General features: G+C 34.7%; 1 protein-coding gene across 2 annotated transcripts in view; it reads left to right on the top strand.

Annotated features, from left to right (window-relative positions):
* TMEM38B (transmembrane protein 38B) overlaps positions 1–25354 on the top strand; it is a 51711-nt gene extending 26357 nt beyond the window's left edge. For both annotated transcript variants that reach the window (XM_041762886.1, XM_041762888.1), the window contains 4 exons: positions 815–999; positions 1758–1845; positions 6412–6529; positions 23687–25354. In XM_041762886.1, coding sequence (XP_041618820.1) covers positions 815–999; positions 1758–1845; positions 6412–6529; positions 23687–23902 — 607 coding nt within the window. In that variant the 3' untranslated portion in view covers positions 23903–25354. The remainder of the gene's footprint in view (positions 1–814; positions 1000–1757; positions 1846–6411; positions 6530–23686) is intronic.
* The last annotated feature ends 1409 nt before the right edge of the window (positions 25355–26763 follow it).

Genomic DNA, 26763 nt, shown 5'->3' with positions numbered 1-26763 from the left:
TAAAGTCTTTTAAAAAAATAATTATCTGAGAGAGTGAGTTATTTTTAAACTAGTATCACAATTTAATTGAAGAACGAGTTTCATATTTTTTTTACCTGTATGTAAAAATATTTTCCTCAACACAAATCTGTCTCCTGAGAGCTATGACCTTTCTCTGTATTGGTCCTAGTTTATGTTCTGCACAGAAGGGTACAGGTAAAGATGTTAATAGGGTTGAAATGGAGCCCTTCTCAGCTACTAAGGGCTCTTCTCTAACTCCTTTTCCCAGAGGACAAAGACACTCCATTTAGAGAAGTCCCTACCTTAAAAGTGATTGTACCTTTACTTTTTTTGTTAGTGGATTCAGCACCTACCATCTAGGAGAGTATAGGCACAAATTAGGAGTTCAGTAAATACTTTTTGCATATATAGACTATTCAGAAGTCCAAACAAGATGAAAGTCCCCTTTGATCATATCTTTTGGGCAGATTATTATGTATGCCTCCGGGATTTACAAAAATTGACTGCCCAATCCGTGGTCTTCTTGAAGTCAAATTCCTTGTTTATATGGATAATTCAGTTTGTTGTGCTTTGGAAAATTATTGCTGATATGCTGGGTTTTGATTTCTCTTTATTGCTGATCTTGTGATTTAATTGTTTAAAATCTAAGCTTACCTAACTAAATTGGGTATATGTTAAATAATTTATATTTATATATTACAATTATATATTAACATGTTATACTTAATATATTTAAAATTTTATAAAGTATTAAAATATTTATATTATAAAAACTTATACTTTATACATTAAAATATTTAAATTTTAATTTCAGGTATATTACATTTTTTTGCCCATGTGACCTAGTTTCCCAGGGCTATTCTTTCCTACCTGTTCAACTCTTGGCTGCGGGAATGAAAGAAGTGACCAGAACTTGGAAAATAGTAGGTGGAGTGAAACATGCTAATAGCTATTACAAAAATAGCTGGATAGTCATGATAGCTATTGGATGGGCCCGAGGTAATATTAACATAATGTGTTTGTAAATATTCTGTTATTGATATGTTATTGCTACTGAACAATTCTCTAGTTACGTTAATGAGGACCACATACTCTAGTAACAGTATTTTGGGAAGAAAGAAGTCTTCTGTTCGCTAGTAAAGTTAATTCATAACTAGCACTTCATTACTAGACATCAACCGTATTTTGAGCCTATCTTACAATATAAAATCTTTATCATTGGTTTGATTAGTAGCTCAGAACTAGAGGGACAAGTTGACTTAAGAAGTTATGTAAAAAGATTGTATTAAAAATTGCTCTTTTTTTTTTTTATCCAAAACAACTAGAAATAGTATTTAAATATGATTGATTATGGATTCATCTTCACTCTATATCACTTACCTTTATTGTTGAGTTCTTTTATATGTAGAAGTTAAACAAATTTCTCTAATCTCTTACTATATTTTACTGCACCTAAAACTAGTACAGGGAAGGAAATGATAAAGCAGAAAATTTTATTTTTCAGCCTGAAACAAACTCTTAGAAACATCTCTGTGCTTGAGGTTCCAATTTTAACCTTAATTATGGTACAATAGACAGTTGCCAGCTCTGATGAATGGGAGGAGTTGCAATTGTCTCAGTACCATAAATGTACAAGAAAACTCTTTTCTTCCTCCTCAAAATTATATTTTGGGGATCTTCTTCGAATTTGATCTTAGTTGTTTCAAATATTTCCTCCATAAAATTTATCTAAAATTCTTGTTTTATTTTATTTTTAGGTGCAGGTGGTAGCATCATCACGAATTTTGAACAGTTGGTAAAAGGAGGTTGGAAACCAGAAGCTGATGAATGGCTGAAGATGTCCTAGTGAGTTGGTATAAACTATACCGAGACCGGCTTTTTATCTTAAATCTTACCAAGTGTCTAAATATGGATGCAATGAAGCTGAAAAAAATAGTCATGATAATGGGAAGAGAATCAAGAAACTTAATCTTTCAAGAAGTCTGCTCTCTCAAATGCAGTTTTTAAAATAAATATTGATTGTTTTCTCTGTGAGTTCCTCCCCTTAGAAACCAAAGCTCCTGGATTGTTATGGAATTGTGGGAAGAGTGTGTATTAATGGAGAGAGAAGTACATAGGAACACACTTCTGTGGATGGAAATGAATCAGTTGCAGGTTCTTGGCAATTGATTGATGACTACGAACAACATCACTCAGATTTCAGATTTGCATGGTAGTTAAAATGTTAAGTTTATGGGAACAAATCAATCCATTATTGTAAGGCCTTGTTGCTTTAAAAATGAGAGTTGAGCTTAATTACACATAAAAATAAAAGAGGAAATAAACCACTCTATATTTGTAGGGTGTACAGGTTACCTTTTGCATCCATTTGAGGGAATCTGATCATTAAATGCTATCTAAAGACACTGACTCATTCTTAAATAAGTCATGGGTGTATCCCTGATGCTCCTGAAAATGAAATAAAGAGATATAGTTACTGTTAACACAGTTCAAGAAGGAAAAAGACTTAGGGAATAGTGGCCATAGTAATAAGCAAGGTGAGGAAAGACTTTATATTAAAGTGGATTAAAAATGAAGGTTGAGAAGCAGTCTGTATGATGAAGTATATGTTTTTTGTGAACCAACAAATTCTGTATTTAACTTTGAATGTACCCTTTTAAGTGTGAATGAAGTAGTGTAGAAATAGAACAAACAAGGCTTTGACTGATAAGTTATAAATAAGGCATTAATGATATTCAAGGGAAATTTTTCTCATTTTGTCTTAAATTGTCTTTCATAAAATGCCTTGAGAATCTTTCACAAAACATTTCTTGAGCTCTTATAACCAAAATCAATTTGTTTCTCCTTTGTTCAAAACCTTGGAATGACTCCCCAGATGGCCTGTAAGACCCTATAAGATCTGTCTTTCTTCCATATCCTATTTGCTTTGACTTGATTTATTACTATTTTCTCCTTTGCTTGTATCCTGGAATAAGTCAGGTAAACTGTACTGTATCCTTGAACAAATTTACCACATAGTAGATCCTTAGTAAACATTAGATGAATGAATTATCAGTTGGTCAGGTGAGATTGATTACTTGTTCATTATGATATTTTGTGTATGAGTGTGTATATATAAATTTTCATTTATCTATTACCAAATACTTTTGCATAGTAGAGAAAGCCTATATGGTCTTAGAGAATATATATATTGTCATAAACAGAATGATGGTAGAATTATGAATGTTAAAGATCCTGGTGAGGGCTCAAAAGAGAATGAGGAACATGATATTGGAAATTGGAGGAGAGATGACATATAGTGGGAGAAAACTTAGTTGAGTTATGTACTACAGTTATGTGGAAAGTATAATTTGTGAGCAGTGAACTTGGATATTTAGTTGAGATTTTGAAGCAGTGTTAAAGGTCTGGACTGGTTCCTTGCTGCTTTTAGTAAAGTGAGAGAGAAAAAGTTGAATTGAGGGGATAACTGCTGAACAAAGAAGCTAATATGATGATTTGGAAAATTCTCGGCCTATCCAGATTGCAAAGGTGATTAAATTAGGAGATTTGTATTTAGAAAGTCTGTTGTGGAACATAAAGACTCCTAACTCGGGGAAACGAACTAGGGGTGGTGGAAGGGGAGGAGGGCGGGTGTTGGAGGGGAATGGGTGACGGGCACTGAGGTGGACACTTGACGGGATGAGCACTGGGTGTTTTTCTGTATGTTGGTAAATTGAACACCAATAAAAATTAATTAAAAAAAATTAAAGGATATATTAGAAATTAAAAAAAAAAAAAAAGAAAGTCTGTTGTGGAGAGAAGGTAAAGAGTGTGACTAGAAAACTTTTGCTAGTGTTAAATTAGGTGTGTGACTCGTGGATCCATTCAGCCATCACAGCACAAGCTAGGAACAGACATGAGATTATTTAGGAAAGATATGTGGAGGACCATCTTTTTTTTTTTTTTTTTTTTTAAGATTTTTAAAATTTATTCATGAGAGACACAGAGGCAGAGACATAGGCAGAGGGAGAAGCAGGCTTCATGCAGGGAGCCCGATGTGGGACTAGATCCCGGGACTCCAGGATCACACCCTGAGCCAAAGGCAGATGTTCAACCTCTGAGCCACCCAGGTATCCCCTGTGGAGGACCATTTTAACTAATGTTATAGATTCCTATGTCTTATGCTGCAGACCCACAAGGTTTTTTGAAAATGTTGTATCAGTAGAAGCACTGCCAGCTTGCCTGGAAAGGGACAAAGATAAGGTGAAATGAAGAGACTGTCAGACTCCCAAAATTCTATAGGCAGGAAATAGGCTGATAAAACTGCTCAGCTGCAAACATGTGTTACCTTTCAAGAAAAAGGAAAAATGGCTTTTGGCTGGGAGCCACGGGCCTAGAGGTCTGAGGCCAGGCCCACAGTTGGAGTCCAGATGCCATGGGTGCAGAGTGGATGGGTGGACTCACTGGATGGAGCCTAATGTCACAGAGGATTATTCCCAGGCCTTGAAACCTTGAAACCTAATGGAGTTTGCCCTGCTGGATTTTGAAGCTGCACAGGACCAGTGACTTCTTTCTTCCTTTTCTTTCATTTTCTCTCTTTTGGAATGGAAATGTGTCTGTTACCCTATACGTATTCCACTGTTGTATTTTGGATGCAGATAAGCTCATTTTCTAGTTTCACAGGAAACTAATCTCAGAATATTCTAATTGTGTCCTGATCTTTCAAACCAGTTTCACTGACATTTTCCTAAATCTCAGCTCTTTTCCAATTCCCTGTCCCATTTTATTGTCTGCAAAATCCTTGCTTTTCAGATTCAGTGCTTCTGAATTTATGCTCTAAGGGAATGCAATCCAAAATGGAATGTGAATATGCTAAGAGGATACCCATGATGAGACACTATGGTACAGAACCCAAACCGTTAGAAACAAAAAATAGCAAAATGACATTAAGATAAACCTCATGCCTGCGACCCCTGGGTGGCTCAGTTGGTTAAACAACTGTCTGCCGTTGGCTCAGGTCATGGTCTCAGGGTCCTGGGATTGAGTTCCACATCACAGCTCAGTGGGGAGCCTGCTTCTCCCTCTGCCTGTCACTCCCCCTGCTTGTGGTCATTTTTACTCTCTCTCTCTCTCTCCCTCTCTGACAAATAAATAAAATCTTAAAAAAAGAGATTAACGTAATTCCTTTTTTTTAATCTCATCCTTTAAAAATGTCAATTTGGAATACATTTTATAATACAGTTATATGTATATGTAATTTATAAGTTAATTGATAAACATGTATTTGTGTCTTAAAACACTTTTTTTGGTATTAATAGGGCTGCACAGTTAAAAAGTTTAGGGCAGCCCAGGTGGCTCAGCGGTTTGGTGCCGCCTTCGGCCCAGGGCGTGATCCTGGAGACCCGGGATCCAGTCCCACATTGGGCTCCCTGCATGGAGCCTGTTTCTCCCTCTGCCTGTGTCTCTGCCTTTCTCTCTCTTCTCTTTGTGTTTCTCATGAATAAATAAATAAAATCTTAAAAAAAAAAATTTAGAGAGACCACTGTTCCAAAACATGAGTGCTGCCCAGTCAACTGTTAAGCAAGGTCTAAACCCCTGTGGCCTACACCTAACCCTGTTTTGACTCCATCCTCAGCTTATAATAAATAAATGTTAATTTTTCATGAAATGCAATTTGTCATATTTGCAATGTGGCATTCTAAGAGTTTATCATTTATCTTTCTCTAGTTGTAAGCATAAGCATAAAGCTAGATAATGATCTGTTACTGAGATACATACTTTAAATGTGTGGCAAATACATAATACGAAAATAATGCTTTTGTAGATTAACATTTTACTATAGATGTTAAAATTTCAGCATTCATTTATTAATATACTAACACTAATATTCTATGCTGGAGTTAGCAAAGTAATGTGCTGGATCTGGCTTATATTGTTATATGAGAGCTAATTGTGTGTATCTGTCTCTTTTCCATTCTGTACAGTAGCCTGAAATTTACTGTGATGGGAGTATTTACACCACAGAAATGGGAAAATACTAGAAATCAGGGCTTTCTTTTCCCACCCACCCAAAGGGTGCTTGTTTCGTGCTATAATGACTAATCTCCTTTTTCTGAGTCATACTGTGGAACATGGGACTTTCATATCTTTGTGAAAAGGTATTATATGGTCAGATGTATTTCAGAAATACTGTATGTAGAAATGAACTCTATTGGAGAGTCACAATATGTATGAACATTCTAAGATCTCTGTTATTTTATCAGTGAAATTATACTTTATACAACTTAGCACTTCTAAAACTTTACAAGTATATTAACAGAACTCATTTTTATCTGTTAATAACTCATTAAATTAATATTTTCCAGAGTACTCTTTGAGAAGTAAAAGGAGCATATTTGTTACTTACTGACTTAAAGTATGTTTTATTTTCAGCCCTGCCAAGGTGACCCTATTGGGGTCAGTTCTCTTCACATTCCAGCACACGAAGTATCTGGCAGTATCAAGGCATAACCTTATGTTCCTTTATACCATGTTTCTTGTGGTCACAAAGGTAAGAATTCAGAATAGCTATAAATCAGTATTCTAAATTCTGTGTAACCAGAATTCTGCATACTAGGCAAATAACAGGAACATTTATTTTTTATTGTTATTACAGTCTAAAAAGGTAAATTTTGGGTGGTTTATTCATTGCATCCATGACTCTCTGAAACATAGCTCTTGTATGATTCTTCCTTTGACATTTGCTGAAGCTATCAGGAAAGATTTGCAGATAGTCTAACCATATATTGGAGGCCAGAGAGTAGTGGAAATCGCTATTGCTGATCAGAGACTGAAGACAGCATTGTCTCATTTGTAAAATGAGGTACTTGGGCTAGGTGTTCTCTGAGGTTCCTTTAAGCTTTAACATTTCAGAATTTTATAGTAGGACATACTTGTGCTTAGTTTCTTATTATTGTCTCATTGGAAGCTTTATTCTGTCTTGAAAATAGGAGGTAGTATGATATAAGATCACAGGTTTTGGAGACAGGCAGTCTTAAGTTCAAATCTTAGCTTTGCTATCTAATTCTGGAATAGACAAGTCACTTAATGTCTCTGAATCCTGACTTCCTCATCTTCATTGTTTGATTGTTGAGAGGATTGGATGGTGCATATCCTTTTATCATTGTGACAGTCTTAGGAATTTTATTTGCATCATGAGGCTAATTCTGATTATCTACCATTATTAGATATTGTTCCCTATTCAAAAGTAGATACTTGGTTTTAAAATAAGATTATTATTTAAGTGTAGAGGAATTTTATAGCTAACTTTGTCTTAGCCTAGGTATTTTTGGCTAAAAACTTACCTATGGAATTCTTAAAAGGAAAACCATATATACTCTATAAATTTATATCTTATAGTGACTTGGCATTATAGGGATTACTTACCTTTGTTTTAGTAGTCTCTGCAGTGAAAGTGATCTGTGGCTGTAATTTAGGTACTTCAGATATCTAAGGTAGTCTCTTCTTACGCATATTTCTCTTCCAGTCCTCACTTTGTGAACTGTATGTATTTTTTTGTAATCGCTTATTGAGATACGTTATGTACCATACAATTCATCCATTTAAGTGTACATTTCAGTTTTTTTGTCTATTTACAGAATTGTATAGATGTCACTATAGTCAATATTAAAACATTTTCACCACTCCAGAAAAGAAACCTCATGCCCATTAGCAGTCACTTAACATTTTCCATCAGGCCCCCCAGCTGTAGGCAACCACTGATCTATTCTCTGTCTATAGATTTGCCTATTCTGACATTTCATGTAGTTGATATCATAAATATATGGCCCTGTGACTTGTTTCTTTTACTTAGTGTAATGTTTTTGAGGTTAATCCATGTTATGGTATGTATCAGTATGTTATTCCTTTTTTATTGCCAAATAAGAGTCCATTGTATAGATATTGCACATTTTGTTTATCCATCATTTGATGGATATTTAGGTTGCTTTATTCTTTGGCTAGTATGATAATGAGCTATGAGCATTATTATACTTTTTTTGTGTAGATCCATGTTTCATTTCTTTTGGGTATGTCACATAAAATGGAATAGATAATATAGTAATTTTGTGTTTAACCTTTGGAGAACTACACACTGTTTTCTATGGTGGTTTGATCATTTTACATTCCCACCAGCAGTATATGAAAATTCTAGTTTCACATACCATCATCAATGCTTGTCTTTATTAGAGCCATTCTAGTGGGTGTGAAGTGTCCTCTCATCGTGATTTTGATTTACATTTCCCTGTTCAATGTTGAGCATCTTTCATGTACTTGTTTGTACATCTTCTTTGGAAAAATGTCTCTTCAGATCATTTGCCCAATTTTAATTGTTTCATTTGTCTTTTTAATGTTGAATTGTAAGAATTCCTCATATATTCTGGATCCCAGATGCTTATTAGATTTCTGATTTGTGTTTGTTTTCTCCCATTCAGTGGATTGTCTTTTCACTTTCTTGGTAATGTTTTTAAAAATACAAATTTCTAAAATTTTAGTGAAGTCAAGTTTACTCTTTTGTTGTGTATGCTTTTGGTGTCATATCTAAGAAACTGTTGCCAAATCTAAGGTTAAAAAGATTACGTCTATGTTTTCTTCTACAAGTTTTATAGTTTTAGCTCTAATATTTAGCTCTGTGATCTATTTTGAGTTAATTTTTGGGTATAGTATGAGGAACTTTCAATTCAACTTCATTCTTTTACATTCTGTGGATATCTATTTATACACTCATGTAGATTTCTGTGGATATCTAGTTGTCCTAGTATTATGTGTTGAAAAGACTATTCTTTTCTTCATTGAATTTTCTTGGCACCCTTGCAGAAAAATCAGTTGTAAATTTAAGAGTATTTTTCTGGATTCTTTTCCCTCACTTTTACTCCCTTCATCTATTTACTTATCCTTCTGTCAGTACCACACTGTCTTAATTATTTTAGCTGTCTGCTTAATTTTGAAATGGAGAGATATGAATTCTCTGAGCGTGTTCTTTCTAAGGATTGTTTTAATTATTCTGGTCACTTTCATTGCCGTATAAATTTTAGGTATAACTTCACAATTTCTGCAAAGAAGTCCAGCTCATATTCTCTTAGAGATTGCATTGAATCTGCAAATAAGTTTGGGAGTATTGTCATCCTAACACTGTTAAGGCTTTCAGTCTGCCAACACAGATGTCTTTCCATTTATTCCATGTCTTTTAAAATACTTCTTCATTATGTTTCAGTGTACGAGTTGTATGTACACTCCTTTTGTTAAATTTCTTCCTAAGTATTTTATTCTGTTTGATGCTGTAGTAAATGGAATTGGTTTTTAGCTTTATTTCCAGGTTGTACATTGTAAATATGTGGAAATAAAATAGATTTTTTAAAAAGATTTTATTTATTTATTTATTCATTCATTCATGAGAGAGAGAGAGAGAGAGAGAGAGGCAGAGACACAGGCAGAGGGAGAAGCAGGCTCCATACAGGGAGCCTGACATGGGACTCTGTCCCGGGTCTCCAGGATCAGGCCCTGGGCTATAGGCGGCGCTAAACCATTGAGCCACCGGGGCTGCCCTAAAATTGTTTTTTGATCTTGTATCCTATAACCTTGCTAGTAAACTCATTTGTTAGCTCTAATAGGTTGTTGTGGGGTTTTTTTTGGTGTGGATTCCTTAGGCTTTTATGTATTCAAGATGATGTCATCTGCAAATAGAGATAGTTTTACTTCTTTCTTTTCTTTTTTAAGACTTATTTATTTATTTTAGAGAGAGAGGGCGAGGGAAAGCGAATCCTCAAACAGACTCCCTGCTGAGTGCAGAGCCTGATGCAGAGCTTGATTCCAGGACTTTGAAATCAGGACCTGAGCCAGGACCAGGCCAAGAGTTGGCCACTTAACTGCCTGAACCACTCAGGCGCCCCTACTTCTTTCTTTCCAATCTGCATGTCTTCTATCTAATTTTCTTGTGCAATTGCCCGGTTAGACACACTCTACAGTGTTTAACAGAAATAGAATGAACATCCTTGTCTTTTTCCTGGATCTTAGGGAGAGGCCATTTAGTCTTCCTCTAGTAAATATGATACTAACTTTGAGTCTTTAATTGATGCCTTTTATCAGATTGAGGAAGTTTGTTCCCTCTATTCCTAGTTTTTTGAGTGTTTTCATAATGCAGGAGTGTTGGGAGCTGTATCATTTCTGAGATTTCTAACTTTAATCTTTAAAGAAAACAAATGCGTATTGTGGATGTATTGGTAAGAATAAGTAGTACCTGTATTTGTTGAATTTTTTTAATTATAAGGATCAGTTTTTGTTGAAGGCCTGGTTTGTGGAATAAAAATGAATTTTTCGTACAATTATTGCTGGACATATAGTTCTTTACTATAATACCTAAACTTAAACACCATATTGAAATGTGGTAATAATACACAGTATTGAACTTGTCTCATAATATTTCACAACATTTTTCTAATTATCCACCAACTTTTAAATAAAATATGCATTTTAACCCATAAATTTGCCTAAATTCCATTTAGATTTATATTAATTTTTAAGTGACTTGTCATTTGTTTCTGAGTAGCTACTATAGCCTTTCATTTCTTAGATATAAAAAAATGAATATACAGGGAAAAATTTGCCAGTAATTATTTTTCTTTACTCTTTTGCTGTATTCTTTATATAGTCAGTGTGTATAGAAAATGTGTATTGTCTGCTTGTTTTGGATAATAATCTAGTGTTTTCGTGTATACAGATATACTGATAAGGATGATTTCTCTTTTCAAAGAGACTGGCTCCCCAAAAGTAAAACAAACACATTTAGAAAGCTAGAAGTATAAAAATAATGAGTTCTGTCAGAGAAACAGAAAGTAAATGTCCCCACCATTGTTCAACCTCTAGTATCACTTTTGATGTCTTGACCCATTAGCATCCACTCCGTGGTAAGCCAGAGGAAGTCTCTCTCTTGACATGTGCAGCTTAGCCCTAAGCCAAGGACTTGTGGCACCATCCCATATAGACATCTGGTGTCTCTTCCCCTGCCTCCTGTGCCTACCCAGTGTCCTCCTATTTGATACCCTGCCCTGCAGATTCAAGTCCATTTAGCTTCACTGACATCAATTTCTACCACCTCAGTTTTAGTTCTAGCTTTCTGATTGAGAAATTGTTCTGAGGCAGAAGTGAGGGTAAATGTGTGGATCAGTTTATCAGTTTCTCTCTTCTCCTCATCAGTCTTACACTCTCTTTTGTCCAGTGCCCAAAGGTAGTTACCTCATTTTTTGGTCAGGTTTAAGGTTTTTATGCCTAGAGTCTAGAACTAGTTATTCTATAGTCAAGGAGGAAGTTCCTTTCTACTTACTTGATCAGTCTGTCAGAGACTTTTGTATATTGTTAATCTTTTCAGAGGACCAACTTTTTGGTTTTGTTGTTCCTCAATCATATTGTTTTATATTGCTGTGTCCCACATCACACGGCTTCATGTATGTGCATTTATTGTTATTCAGTGTAAATTTCTTTTTTTAAAGATTTATCCATTTATTTTAGAGAGAGAGTGAGTGCACGCAAGTGAGTGCGGGGAAGGGCAAAAAGAGAGGGAGAAAGAAACTTAGGAGACTTCTCACTGAGCACTGGCAGGTAGCCCAATGCTAAGAGGATAGCCCAGTCCTGAGCTGGTAGCTGGATATGGTGCTCAGTTCGAAGATCTTGAGATCATGACCTGAGCTGAAACCAAGAGTTGGATGCTTAACCAACTGCACCACTGAGGCTCCCCAGTTTAAATTCCTCTTAACTTACATTACAATTTCTTCTTTGACAAAAAATGTTTGAGTGTATTTTAAAATTTCAGACATTAAAAAAAATCTTTTAAACTTTTAAAAACTTTTCTTTAACTGCATTATAGACAGTATATGTGGCTTGTTATTCTCTGGTGTTTGTTGAGACTTCATTTCTATACTACATTGATGAAATTTTATAATTATTTGTATGTATGAAAAGTAAGTATATTTTTTATTTTGGAGGTATAAGGACTCTGCATTGCATATATGTACACATCCTTATTAATTATGTTTCAAATATGTAGTTACTAATTTTTTCCATGTCTGATATATTAATTTTTTTTTTCTGAGAGAAGTGTGTTAAATTTCTCCTCCTCTTCTTGTCTCTTTTCCTCCCTCTTATCTTACTTTCTTTTCCCTTCCTCCTCCTCCTCCCATTCTCCTCCCCTGTCTCTCCCCTCCTCCTTGCCTTCCCAAACCCAAGCAAGCTGGACATTTAGTGATGTTTCGCTCTTATAGGATCCTGGTTTCATTCAAGGAGGACTTAATTCTACTCTTCAGCTTTCATAAGTCATTTATAATTGTTACAATTTAAGCCTCAGGAAAGAAACTTGGTATAGGGAAAAGCACATGGGGTTTGGAGTCAGAATGTGAAATCCAGGCTTCACAGTTTTGAGCAAGTCATTTCTTTTCTTCCTTTTTTTTTTTTTGGTCATTTATTTTCTTAAATTGGAGTTACACAAAAAAATTGGAGTTATACATACACTGAGGGATATATGGCTTTTTTGGGGCACTGGTTGTACTAAGTCACATTATAAATGTGATGCATTATATACCATTGGTTGATCTCAGTGTTAATTATTATAAACATCTTAAAGTTAAACAGGAATATATAATGGGATAGAGTTCAAAATTCACATTTTTTAAAGATAAAATATGACATTTTATATTTGGCATGCCTTTGTTTCGGGCTCTGCGAAGTTCACTTTCTCCTATCAGAGATGATTTGAAAAAAGTTTGAGAAGCGTGGATTATCTTTTGGCTCCTTGGCATAAGGAGTTATGGTGAAATAGTGTTATTGTGAAATAAAACACAGGGAGACTTGAGTGGTTAAGAGTGATTTCTTTTTTAAAGAGTGATTAAAACTGAAAAGAAGCTGTTGGATTTTGAAATGAAGAGGTATTTAGTGACCTTGGTAAAGCAGTTTCAGTGGACTGATAGAGAATAGAAAAATGATTGTAAATAAAGTGAGGTGAATAAGAGGAATTGAAGACAAAGCATATCAACTATTTTAAAGAGATTTGGAGAGAGTATAAGTAGAAGCAGGTTGAGAGAGCAGTTTGGCAAATATCTGACAAAGTTAAAGAATTACAATTCTTGTGACCTGTTAATTCCTTTTCTAGGTATAACCTATAGCCGTCTCCCAACTTGTGGTACAGAGCCCAACCTCATCCGTGTCTCTTTTAAAAAATGTTTAGCAAAATAGCATTTTTTTTTAGATGGATCCCACTAATACCTAAGCCACCAACTAATTCTTTTGTGTACTCTATTTCTCATCCTTATTATACGTGGTCTTTTATTCAAGGTGTCAAATCTGAGAAAGTTGGGCTAAATGACCTCATACAGAAAATTAATCTGATTGACAGTACATTTTCCAGAAATACAAAGGATAACTTCAAAGGGCTATTACGTTTACAAAAATCTTAGGAACAGGCTCTTTAAGATTTTTAAAAATTTTTTTTATTTATTTATGATAGTCACACACACACACACACACACACACACACACACGGGGAGAGAGAGAGAGAGAGAGAGAGAGAGAGAGAGAGAGAGAGAGAGATTGGCAGAGACATAGGCAGAGGGAGAAGCAGGCTCCATGCACTGGGAGCACGACGTGGGACTCGATCCCGGGGCTCCAGGATCGCGCCCTCGGCCAAAGGCAGGTGCTAAACCGCTGCGCTACCCAGGGATCCCTCTTTAAAATTTTTTAAAAAACCAACTCACTGAAATATTATTTTCGTACAATAAAATATACTCAATCTATGATTAAATTTAATGAGTTTGACAAATTTATGTACCTGCATAATCATTACAATCAAGATACAGAATATTTCCATTACTTCAGAAAGGACCTTGTGTACTACAATAAATACCAACTGTTGCTTATAGCTCCAGGGTACCACTTATCCACTTTCTGTCACTGTAGATTAATCTTTTTTCAAGTTTTATATATATGGAATTATATCATATATATCTTTGTGTCTAGCTTCTCTTTTTCAGCATAATGTGTTTTTAAAGATTTTATTTGAGAGGGAGAGCATGAGCACAAGTAGGGGGAGGGACAGAGAGACCAGCAGACACCTCGGTGAGTGGGGAGCCCATTGCAAGGGACTGTATCCTAGGACCCTGGGATCATAACCTAGCCAAAATCAAAAGAGTTGGCTGCTTAACTGACTGAGCCCTCCAGGTACCCCTTTTTGGCGTAATGTTTTTGAGATTTACCTATGCTGTTGCATATTCTTTTTTATTGCTAAGTAGCATAATATACCCCAATTTGTTTATCCAGTTATCTGTTGACAGTTTTTGGATTGTTTCTAGTTTTTGGTTTTTCCAGTAAGGTTATTATGAATAAAGTTGCTGTGAACACATGTACTTCATGTGGACATGTATTTTCATTTCTCTTGGATAAATAACTAGGAGTGGAATTGCTAGGTCATATGGAAAGCATATGTTTAATGTTTAAAGAAACTGGCACACTCTTTTCCAAAATGGTTATACTCCTCAACATTATTACCAGCAACGTATGAAAGTTCCAGTTTTTTATATATGCAGTGGTATCTCACTGTAAGGTTTTTTTTTTTCTTTGCATTTCTCTTATAAACTAGAGATCTGAGCACTTTTTCATGTGCTTATCAGCCATTTATATCATTATCTTTAAGCAGGGTTTGTTTAGATCTTTGCTCATTTTTAAAAATTGGATGGTTTGTCTTCTAATGAGTTGTAACATAACAGTTCTCTGTATATTCAAGATAGCAATCCTTTGTGAGATATATGAATTGCAAATATTTTTCTCCACAAATTAGGCTTTCTTTTTTATTTCATTGTCTTTAGAAGAGCTGAAGTTTTTTTAGTTTTGATAAAGTTCAATTTATCAGATTTTCCTTTTGTGGTCCTGCTTTTTGTGTCCTATGTAAATAATCCTTCCATACCCCAGGATTGTGAAGATTTTTCACCTGTATCTTCTTCTTATAGTTTTTGCCTTTCTATTTAGTTACGTGATCCATTTCAAATTAAGTTTTATTTTTGGTAAAAGATAAGGATCAGATTTATTTTTCCATATGAACATGACTTTGTTCCAGCATTATTTGTTGAAAAGACAGTCTTTTCCCTCATTGAATTATATTGGCACCTTTGTTGAATATCAGTTGCCCTTATATATGTGGGTCCATTTCTGGGCAGTATTCTGTTCCATTGATTTGTATGTCTATCTTTAGCCAGTACCGACTTGTTTTACATAACTATAATTTCATAGTAAGTCTTGAAGTCAAATAGTGTAAATACTTCAACTTTACTCTTTCTCAAGATTTCTTTGGATATTTTAAGTGTTTTACATTTTCATATGATGTTAAGATTAGGATATCATTTCTATAAAAAAACCAACAATTGAAATCCAATAAAAAATATACAAAAAAAATTTAAAAACCAGCAAGACTTCTAGGATTGTGATTGAGATTGTGTTGTTTAATAGATCTATTTGGGAGAAATAATATCTTAAGAATATTGAATCTAGGGATCCCTGGGTGGCGCAGCGGTTTAGCGCCTGCCTTTGGCCCGGAGCGCGATCCTGGAGACCCGGGATCGAATCCCACGTCGGGCTTCTGGTGCATGGAGCCTGCTTCTCCCTCTGCCTATGTCTCTGCCTCTCTCTCTCTCTGTGTGACTATCATAAATAAATAAAAATTAAAAAAAAAAAGAATATTTAATCTGCCATTCTGTCGATATGATATACTTCTCTGTTTATTTAGGTCTTCTTAAATTTATGTGTTTTCATTGTTTTACACATATTTTGTTACATTTAAATTTATCCTGAAGTAGTTCATAGTTTTGGATGCCTTTATAAATAATAATTTATAAATTTTCAGTTTTGTGGTTTACATTGCTTGTGTGTAGATGTATAGTTGATTCTTGTATGTATTTCTTATATCCTATGACCTTGCTAAATTTTACCAGTTGGTTCTGGTATAGTTTGTATAGATTTCTTAACATTGTCTACATATATAATCTTGTTATCTGTAATACAATTTTACTTTTTCCTTTTTGATATGGATGCTGTTTAGTTCTTTTTATTGCCTTATTGTCCTGGCTAGAACCTCCTGTACAACAGTGAATAGAAATGATGAGTGAAAGTAGACATTTTTGTCTTGTTCTTAACCTTAGTAGGAAAACATTCATCATACATTAAATATGATGTGAGCTATATAAGTTCTTATTGTTGTACTTATCAGGTTGAGGAAATTCCCTTATATTCCTAATTTGGTGATAATTTCTATCATGAAGTGGTTTGGAATTTTGTTAAATACTTTGTTCAGCATTGGTTGAGATGATCATATGGATTTTTTTCTCCTATATTCTGTTGATGTGTAGTAGGTTACATTGATTTTAAGAAATGTTACATCAACCTTTCATTTCTGTGACAAACCCCATTTGGCTATGATATTGCTAGATTCAATTTGCTGATATTTTGGAAGGATTTTTTTTCCAGTATGTTCATGAAGGATATTGGTTTGCAGTTTTCTTTGTAGTTTGTCTGCTTTTTTTTCTTTTTTTTTTAAAGATTTTATTTATTTATGCATGAGAGATGCAGGAGAGAGAGGCAGAGACAGGCAGAAGAAGAAGCAGGCTTCATGCAGGGAGCCCTATGTGGGATGTGGGACTTGATCCCGGATCTCCAGGATCCTGCCCTGGCAGAAGGCAGGTGCTAAACCACTAAGCCACTGGGGCTGCCCCTTTGTTTGGTTTTTGTATCAGCATAACACTTGGCTCATTAACTAAGTTGAAAAGTGTTCAATTCTCTATTCTCTGAAAGCGTTTATGTAGGTTTGATATTATTTCCTGGTTAAGTGTTTAATCTAGGACTATTTAGATTTTCTATTTTACTTGTGTTCATTTGGTAAGTTGTATTTTTCAAGGAATTTGGTGTTTTGCTTACATTTTTTATTTTATTGGCATGAAATTTTTCATGGCAGTTCTTTGATACCCTTTTAACGTCTGTAGAATTTGTAGTAACGTCTCTACTTTAGTTCCTGGTTTGGTCATTTGTGTTTTCTCTCTTTTTAAATCAGCCCTACTGGATGTTTATCAGTTTCATTAATTTGTTGGAAAGACCTAGCCTTTAGTGTCATTGTTTCCTATTTGATATTTCACTTAATTTCAGCTCTTTATTATGTTCTTCCTTGTATGTACTTTGGGCTTACTTTATTTCTTTTTCTATAAAGAAAAGGTTGATAAATTTGACTCTGTAACATTTTTTTTAAAAAGTTGCATAGAAGAAAGAAAGCACCATGGACAAAGTAAAAATATACCTGTCAAACTGATAGAAGTACTTGCAACATACATCACAAATGGCTTATATTTGTAAATCATAACAACCTCTTAAAAATTAAGGGATATAGGGCAACAAAACCTGAAAGGAAAATTAAAAGGAGCTGTCAGCAGACAATTCACACAGAGAAGATAGGAAGATATCTTTCAAACGTGAAAAAATGTGCAACACTCATAATTTGAGAAATATTAAAATAACACTTGGATATCCTTTTTCATTTATCTAGCTGGCAGAATTTTAAAAATCTGGTTCTGTGTTTTATCTACAAGGTTATGGAGAATCAGGCACTCTTGGAATTTTTCATTTTCTGTGTTTTTTGAATATTCTTGCATGTTTGTTTTTCTCTTTAATTTTTTCTGGCTATTTTTGCATATTGATGTGAACTTTAATAGCAAGTTGTCTAACTCCATAGAAAAACTTGTTGGTATTTTTTATTGAGATTGTATTAAATTTATAAATTAGGCAGTTATATTACATAGAAACAGAGCTGTTGAAATAGGAGTGAGGACAGAGCTATGAGATTATTTAATATTTATTTAGAGAAGGAAGATTCAGATGGGAAACTGGAAGTTGTTGGTCAAGCAAGGGGAAAACCAAGATAAGGCTTTAGGAAGGATGGATGGGGGGGTTGTGCTAAATGCTGTTGAAGGGTATATTGAGATAGTATGTTACTGAAAACATGAATGAGGGACAGTGTTGTTAGGCCCTTTGGGGGATACAAATGGGCATATAAACTTTGAATAAGACCCAAAGTCTGTCCTTACAATGTTAGGAAAAGAAATATGAGAAATGTACACTATACTTAGAAGCTTTATAAGGATAGGGACTAGTTTTGTTTTATTTATCACTACATCCCTAGCAGTGTGTCTAGTGTTCGTAGCAGATATTTTTTTTTTTTTTTAAATTTTTTTTATTTATTTATGATAGGCACACAGTGAGAGAGAGAGAGAAGCAGAGACACAGGCAGAGGGAGAAGCAGGCTCCATGCACCGGGAGCCCGACGTGGGATTCGATCCCGGGTCTCCAGGATCGCGCCCTGGGCCAAAGGCAGGCGCCAAACCGCTGCGCCACCCAGGGATCCCTCGTAGCAGATATTAAATACATATTTGTTGACTGATAAATGATCAAAGTCCTCTTTAAGAGGTCTCTCTGTATTTAATTCTTCCATACTTATCTAAGATTGTACTACCAGAAGCGAACAATTCATTTGCCCAGTTTATTGAAAAGGACATTTATAAAAATGGAAATCTTAAAATTTTAATTTATTTGACAGTCTTCAGGTTAATAATTTCTGATGCCTGAACGAATGAGATCACCAATGAAGAAAGCATAGGTGACCAGAAAACATGGTTGAATATGCCACTTGTCGTTGGGAGTTCATTCAGATTTCACCAGACACTATTTTAATGGAGTAGACACATGAGTTGCCTTGCAAAGGATTGTTTGGATCTGGGGATGCAGAGACAGAAGTATGTTCTGGATGGAGAGAGTAATCATGTAAATTTTCCTTATATATAGATTCATTGTGATAGTCTTTCAGTTGATCATATGAGGTAGAAATTATGTTTATTCATTGTGCTTTCTATGCTAGACTCAGTAGAGGATCTAAAAGTACATTAAATGCTATTTGTGCCCTTAAAAACTTAGATTGTATGTCACATTTTTCTGGGCATCTTTGAAATGACATAATATGAGATATTACATAAAGAATGTGGTGGAGTTTTAAACAGTTTCTTGAATTATTTATATTTTAGGATATATTGTAAATATCCAATAGTCTTTAGAGTTTCTACTTTCTTTTTTTTCCTTTGTAAGCAAGAGACCAGGAAGTCAAATGCTATTTAATTTAGATGTTATGCTTGTTCTGTTAATGGTTTGCTAAATAAGGAGTCAGTTTTATATTTTATTTGTAAAAGAATAAAGGTTCATTCCATTTGTCACCATTATATTGGTGTCACCTTGCTGAATCAAGATCTGATAAGAGGCTGAATTCACAGAAGTTTGTCCTTGAACCTCATAAGTCTATCTCAGCAGTAATTTCTGATGCCAGCAATACTTCTCAGCTGAGTGATGAGTCTACTGGGAATGGAGATTCTATTAAAACACTCGACTTTGAAAAATACTATAGTTCATGTTCTTAGGAAATACTTTAGATCCTGACAGTCTTCTCTATTAGTGTTTGTAAAAAGACATTGCTGTTTTCCTGACAGTGGACCATTGTTTTTAACTGAATTATTTTATTTGTTATTGGCAGTCCATGAAGTCAAGCTGTGACCAAGGTAGTTATGCTAATACACATTATTTTAACTATTTATTCTAAGGAATAATTTCATATAAGAAGTTCTTCTTAGATCTTACCCAATAATGATATAAACTTGTAGATTAACATTATATTTAGACTCATACTCTATATTTTCTCTTCAGGTGACCATGTTCATATTTACCCCTTTACCTTTTAGTTGTATAGTAATGACTTCCAAATCTGTATCTCTTACTTAACTATTTGTGGCCAGGTCTCATCACTGCATTTACTGTTTACTGCTCTGTAATTACTGGTTTATTCTGTCTCTGACCAGCCTGTCCCTGACTGATCTGTAAGGACTTTAAGGGTGGGGACTGTGTTCAACTTTTTTCTGACAGCAAGATGTAATGCATAAGCAGATTATTTTAATCCTGTTGATAGTTGATTTTAGGTTTTGTTCATGCTGTTGTGTTTTGAGTTTGCCTTTCTAGAATGTGACCCTTTTGGAGTCTCGGTTTAAACCTGAGGTATATCCCTAGGCAGTTCCACATTGGCTGGCCTTGAACTCCAGCCTTCAGCTGGTTGCTGAAGTGTCTGATCAGCTTTTAGCTTTCCAACTGTTGCTCTTTGTTAGATTTTTGAAATCTCTTTCTATGTTTGTACAGTTTAGAGTTGGTAAACTTCTCCAGGGTAAGTTATGTGTGGGTCTTTGGGCTCACTTTTTTGTGTTTCTCTTTGCCTTGAGCTGTATTGCCCTCAAGTCCTGGATGCTTTGGCCTTCTCCACTGCAGCTTCTGTGTCCTTAGTCCATTTGGGAATTGTGTTTACTCTTGTCCTATGCTGTGAATTGACACATATCATTAAAAGAAAAAAAACAGGTTGAATGTGGAGCTCACCTTGCTCAATTAACTTTCTCTTAGGGTTCAAAGCATCATTAGGTTCCACCTGATTTGTTATTCTCCAGGGCCTTTTAATGGTTGTTTTATGTATTTGTTTTTTATATTGATTCTGGTAAGAGACTGAGTCTGATACACGGCATTTATATAGTTATGGATGGCATGAGGTCATGTGTGTGCATGCAGTTTTTAAAAGGTTCGTTATTTTATTTGTTTACTTTTATTGAGGTCAAAATAACAAGACAAACTATTTCATAGTATACGATTCTGTGACTTTTTGTATATTCACAATGTTGTGTGTCCTTGCATTTTTAATTTATCTAAATGATAGTATACCGTAGCTCTTGTTCTTTGTCTCATTTTCACCTAACAGTATTTTTAGGAATTTTTCCATATTGCTTTTCTCTTACATTTAACAGGTGCACAGTAAGCATTTCACTTATGCATTCTTCTTGATGGACCCCTATTCTGTCTCCCAGCTGCTCACTACCTACACAGTATTGCACTTCATAAGAATTTTATTCTTGATTCCATTTTCCTTAAACAAATGGATCAGGTAGGGGCCTCTTGTGGAGATTTGATTCCAAAAATTTCTAATGTGATTCATTATCTTAGATCTGCTGGAGGAATTGTCTTTTGGAAATTCTTGGGCTTTTTCGAACCTTCCTAGTCTTTAGTTCTCCCCTCAGATCCATATTGGTACCAGTCTAATTTTTTGAGTATCTGAACATCTCTGAACACTGTGCATTTTGCCAGATAAAGAATTGGTAGCACTTTATATTCTACCTCTTAATGTCTCGGTGCTTTGGATATAAATACACCTGTGGGAAAAATTGGATGATTAGAGACTTTATACTGTCCCTCCTAAGGGTAGTATCCTGCAATTTACTGAAAGTCTGTGACCTTAGATAATGATGGAATTCAGTGTATTTAGTGATTGAACTCAAAATCTGGATGTTCCAAACTGCTTTACTGCTTATTAGTTCTGTGACTTTGGACAAATTACTGAATCTGTCAGCCTTGGTTCACATCTCTGTGCTCAGAGTAATAGTGGAGTAATTGTTGGCTTAAATTTAAAGAGAATAAGATCGTATAGAACACTTATCAGAGTTCTGGCACATGTTAAGAGCATACTAATGGTATCTGTTCTTGGTTGTTTGTTATAGACTGTAGATATTTTACCTTCCTATTTCCTTTGAATACTAACTGTATTTTTGTGGTTATACTGCTCATTTGGTACCCACAAACATGGTGCCTTGTATTATTGTTAATGAGTTATGTTCTGCTTTGGTTAAGTATAAACTTATAGAGAACAGAGATTTTCTAGAACCTAGCTTAGTTTGTTTCTCCTAAAGATTAAAGAATGCATTTTTAGCTCAGAAATAAACCCATGCGTATCCAGTCAATTAATTTACTACAAAGCAGCCAAGAATATACCATGGAGGAAGGATGGTTTCTTCAGTAAATGGTGCTGGGAAAAGTGGAGAGCCACATGCAAAAGGATAAATTGGACCACTATCTCACACAAAAATTAACTCAAAATGGATTCCAGAACCAAAACCATAAAACTCCTGGAAGAAGATATAGGCAGTAAACTTCTTTTTAAATTTTTTTTTTTAATTTTATTTATTTATGATAGGCACACAGTGAGAGAGAGAAGCAGAGACATAGGCAGAGGGAGAAGCAGGCTCCATGCACCGGGAGCCCGACGTGGGATTCGATCCCGGGTCTCCAGGATCGCGCCCCGGGCCAAAGGCAGGTGCCAAACCGCTGCGCCACCCAGGGATCCCGGCAGTAAACTTCTTGACATCAGTCTTGGCATTTTTTTTTGATCTGACACCAAAAGCAAAGACATTAAAAGCAAAGATAAACAAGTGGAACTAAAACCAAAAAACTGTGCAGCAAAGGAAACTGTCAGCAATATGAAAGGGACAAAATATTAGCATATCATATATCTGATAAGTGGTTAATATCCAAAATACACAAAGAACTCATATAACTGAATAGCAAAAAACCTAAATAATCCAGTTAAAAAAATGGACGGCTTTGAATAGACATTTTTCCAAAGACATACAGATGGCCAATGGGTACATGAAAAGATGCTCAGCATCACTGATCATCAAGAAATGTAGTCGGAACCATAAAGAGATATCACCTTACACCTGCCAGAATGGCTATTTCAAAAAGACAAGAAATAACAAGTGTTGATGAGGTTGTGGAGAAAAGGAACCTTTGTACACCATTGGTGGGAATGTAAGTTGGTGCAGCCCACTATGCAAAACAATACAGAAGCTCCTCAGAAAATTAAATATAGAACTCTGTATGATCAAACTCTGATTAAAGTTGATTAAATATCAACTCTGTATGATCCAGAGTGGTTCCACTCTGGATATTTATCTGAAGAAAATGACACTAATTCAAAAAGATAGATGCACCCCTATGTTCATTGCAGCATTATTTACAATAGCCAGGATAATAGAAACAACATGTCTGTTGATGGATGAATGGATGAAGAAGATGTAGTGTGTGTGTGTGTGTGTGTGTGTGTGTGTGTATGTGGGTATGTGTGTATTTATCCAATGGAAATTACTCAGCCATAAAAAGAATGAAATCTTGCCATTTGCAACAACTTGGATGGATCTTGAAGACATTATGCTAAGTGAAATAAGTCAGATAGAGAAAGACAAATACTACATGATTTCACTTGTATATGAAATCTAAAAACTGGAACAAACAAGCAAATAAAACAAAACTCCTAAATATAAGGAATAGATTGGTGGCTGCCAGAGGCAAGGAGTCAGGAGAGTGAAATGGGTAAAGGGATCCAAAAGGTACGAACTTCTGGTTATAAGTCATGGGGATGCAATGTGCAGCATGATGACTATACTTAATAATAGTGTATTGCATATTTGAAAGTGCTAAGAATAAATCTTAAAAGTTCTCATCACAGCACAGAAAATATGTAACTATGTAGGGTGACCTATTGTGATCATTTGTAATATATACAAATATTGAATCATGTTTTACACCTGAAACTATATGTCAATAATACCTCAATAAAAAACATTTTTTTAAAGAGTAAAAACTAAGAATGTGTTTTTAATCTTTCTCTCTTTTTAAATTTACTTTCTCCTCTCAGTTTTGAGAAGCAGAAAACATTTGTATTTAAATTCAAAATTGAACTTTTTTTTTCCAGATAACCATGATGATTACAGAGACTGCTACTGTGCTTTTTGCTCCTCTGGAGGATACATTGGGTCGGATGCTATTTGGCTGGCAGCAGCAGTTTTCATCATGTGAAAAGAAAAGTGAAACAAAATCATCTTTTAATGGTACTGGTTCATCGACCTCAAAACCTATAGCTGTTGCTTCAGATACTGTTAAAAAGAAACATACTAAGAAGACTGAGTAAATTTACTTTATTAGTTCTAAAGGCAGAAATTTTTTTCTTATCTACCTGTCAGATTGTGATAAATACTTCTATGTAAATGATGTGAAATAAAGATTATATATAAGGAATGGAGGTGACAAAAAGAAAGAACTTCTTTCTGTTTCAGGGAGATTGTCTCTTTCTGGATTGTAATTGAGTGTTATGAGTGTATCATGTGAAACTGTTTTCCTAAGTTATATATAAAAAATTCTGTTGTGATTATTTAATAGTTTTATGTTGATAAAGGAGGCTAGATTTTTTTTCCCTAATGTTAGAAAAAGTAAACTTACTATCATTGCAAAATAATAAAAATTAAAGCCTTTGTTTTATTTAGGTATTTTCATACACATTTTAAATTGAATCTCTGAGCTTTAGTTCAAAATTGAACTTATATTTCATATTACCATTCTAATTCCTAGATATGGAAAACAATTCCTATTTAACTTTGAGCACTGGAAAAAGTAAACCTTACCTAAACCACTTTATATTATGAATGAAAATAAATGATTAGTTTATATTTCAGATATAAACATTGTATTTTTTAACCCACATTAAGTGGAAAATACTTGAAATTTAATTTTTTAAATCGTATTTTTTAGCAAGAACAGAGTATTGGTATAAGTCTTGATCTGAAGTCTGTTTCATGCCCTTGTTTATAAGGTTCCTCTTTCTCCAGAGAAAATTAGGGGTATAATTTTTAATAAATTACTAAGTCCATGTTTTGCTTTGTAAATTTCATTTTAAGAGCTTATTTTTTTTCTCTCTTAAAACACATTCATTTTAATTTTAGAAGAAATATTCTCCTCAACATTTCACATATTCTTAACTTCTTTCTGATCTTGGTTGGGGTACATTGGTGGTAGTATCTTTAATGATTCATCATTTTAATTTAAAGATTTTCCCTTATGTCTCTTTCTAATGGCTACTTTTCACTTTTCTAGGAGAAAAAAGGTACTAAATGTTAAACTTTCTTGCTTCATTTTATAATTTAAAAGTCTAGTTACAATTTTTAAACACTGTGACTAACGTCTTTTTTTTCACCAAGACCATGAACCATGGTTAGTATGTACATAAGGCATTTGGGGATGGCATAGAAGTACTCAAATCACACTAACATTAGAAATTTTTAAAAAATGTTTTAATATAAACAGCAGTGTACTGTACTTGTTAAAAACAGATTTTTTTCAGGGGAGGACCTTTGATAGCCTTGGGATATTAAAAAGTTTATTTTCAATATTGTGTCTGAAAGCATTAAAAATTTGGGTTTTGTATTATATTTGATAACTCTTGTAGTTAAAAACTTTTCAGAATTAACATGTTACTAATTATTGACTTAGCTTTGAAGTGTGGGTTTAACTATAGTTGAAATATTAGGAGTGTTGTTTTACACTTGTATTAAAGTCAAATTTATTAAAATAAGCTCTTTAGCATTAATGGAGTATTATATTATTTTTATGTTTTTGTTTTATATTTTTCTTTGAGTTAGGAGTTCAGAACTTCTCTGGTATTTTGACTGATATTACAGTATTATATATCCAATGATTGCTGTCCAAATGGAATATTGGTACAAACTTTATTAATCTAGTTCTGCATGCTATAACCTTCAATTCAGGGTTCTTGGGAAAAAAGCTACTGGAGAACATGGCTTAGGCTTGAAACCTCCCACTCCAGATATACTCGTGTTGCCTAGACTGGAAACTTCACTAGATTTGCAAAGAAGATTGTTTAGACTTTCCCAACATGTAAAATGAATGAGCCCTATGGGCCTGTTTCACACAGCCAGTGATAGGTAGCAGTGAGAAAGTCAGGACCTCCTGGTCTCCTTAAGTTAGAGGAGACAAGACGCTGGCCAGAACATGGGCTAGCTTAGCTCAGTGGTTTCACTCTCTAGTAAAATGTGGCCAAATTAATAACAAATTCTGATTTATCAGATTAGTTTCTCTTCTTTGCTGAGGGAGTAAGGGCTGGAGGGGACCAGATATGTGGAGTAGGAGGATTTCAGTGGAAAGTCCAGCTTCCCTCTAAGCAGAGACCAAAAGGTGGAAATGAGAGAAGAGAGGAGAGATTCCCCCTTTACTGTATTTCTCTGTCCATTCCTTGGAGGCCAGACACTTCCATTAAAATCTACCTCAAAGCTCAAGTGGATTGCAGTTGAATGATTTGTTGGAAATGGAATAATGTGTTAAAGAATACTTTCCTTCTCCCCACTGCTCTCTTGGAGTTTACATTCCCCTGGTAGAGAGTCTTAGAATGAACAGTGTGTTCTTGTGGTGATACTAAAGGTTATGAATAAGTATTAAGCAGGACACAAAGATAGAAAGTGAGGGACTTAGGGATGTTGAAATAGTGTTGCTAGAGAAGGCCTTTCTGTTAAAGTTGGATTTTAGCAGAGACCTAAAGGACATGTGAGGGAGTAGGCCAGGCAGACATCCAAATAAGTGCAAAGGTCATTCAGTTTTTTTTTATATACTTAAGTTAGATAATCTATAATGTATTTTTCTTCTAAAAAATACTTAATAAGTATGATTCCACTCTTGGTTTTTAACAGAGAAGTTTCTTTGTTTTTTATTTTTACATTTTTTTTTCTCCAAGTGAAGTTTGCATGCATGAAATACACAAATTGTAAGTGTACATTTAGTTTTGACAGGGGCACCTGGGTGGCTCAGTTGGTTAAGTATCTGCCTTCAGCTCAGGTCGTGATCCTGGGATCAAGCCCTTTGTCAGGCTCCCTCCTGGATGGGGAGCCTCCCTCTCCCTCTCCTCTCTGCTTCCCCTGCTTGTACTCTCATTCTCTCTCTCTGTCAAATAAATAAAATCCTTAAAAAAATGGTTTTGACAAATGA

Source organism: Vulpes lagopus, chromosome 7 (assembly GCF_018345385.1).
Source record: "Vulpes lagopus strain Blue_001 chromosome 7, ASM1834538v1, whole genome shotgun sequence".
Lineage (NCBI taxonomy): Eukaryota > Metazoa > Chordata > Mammalia > Carnivora > Canidae > Vulpes > Vulpes lagopus.
The sequence above is the reverse complement of the archived record's forward strand: the minus strand, read 5'-3'. Positions and strand labels throughout refer to the sequence as shown.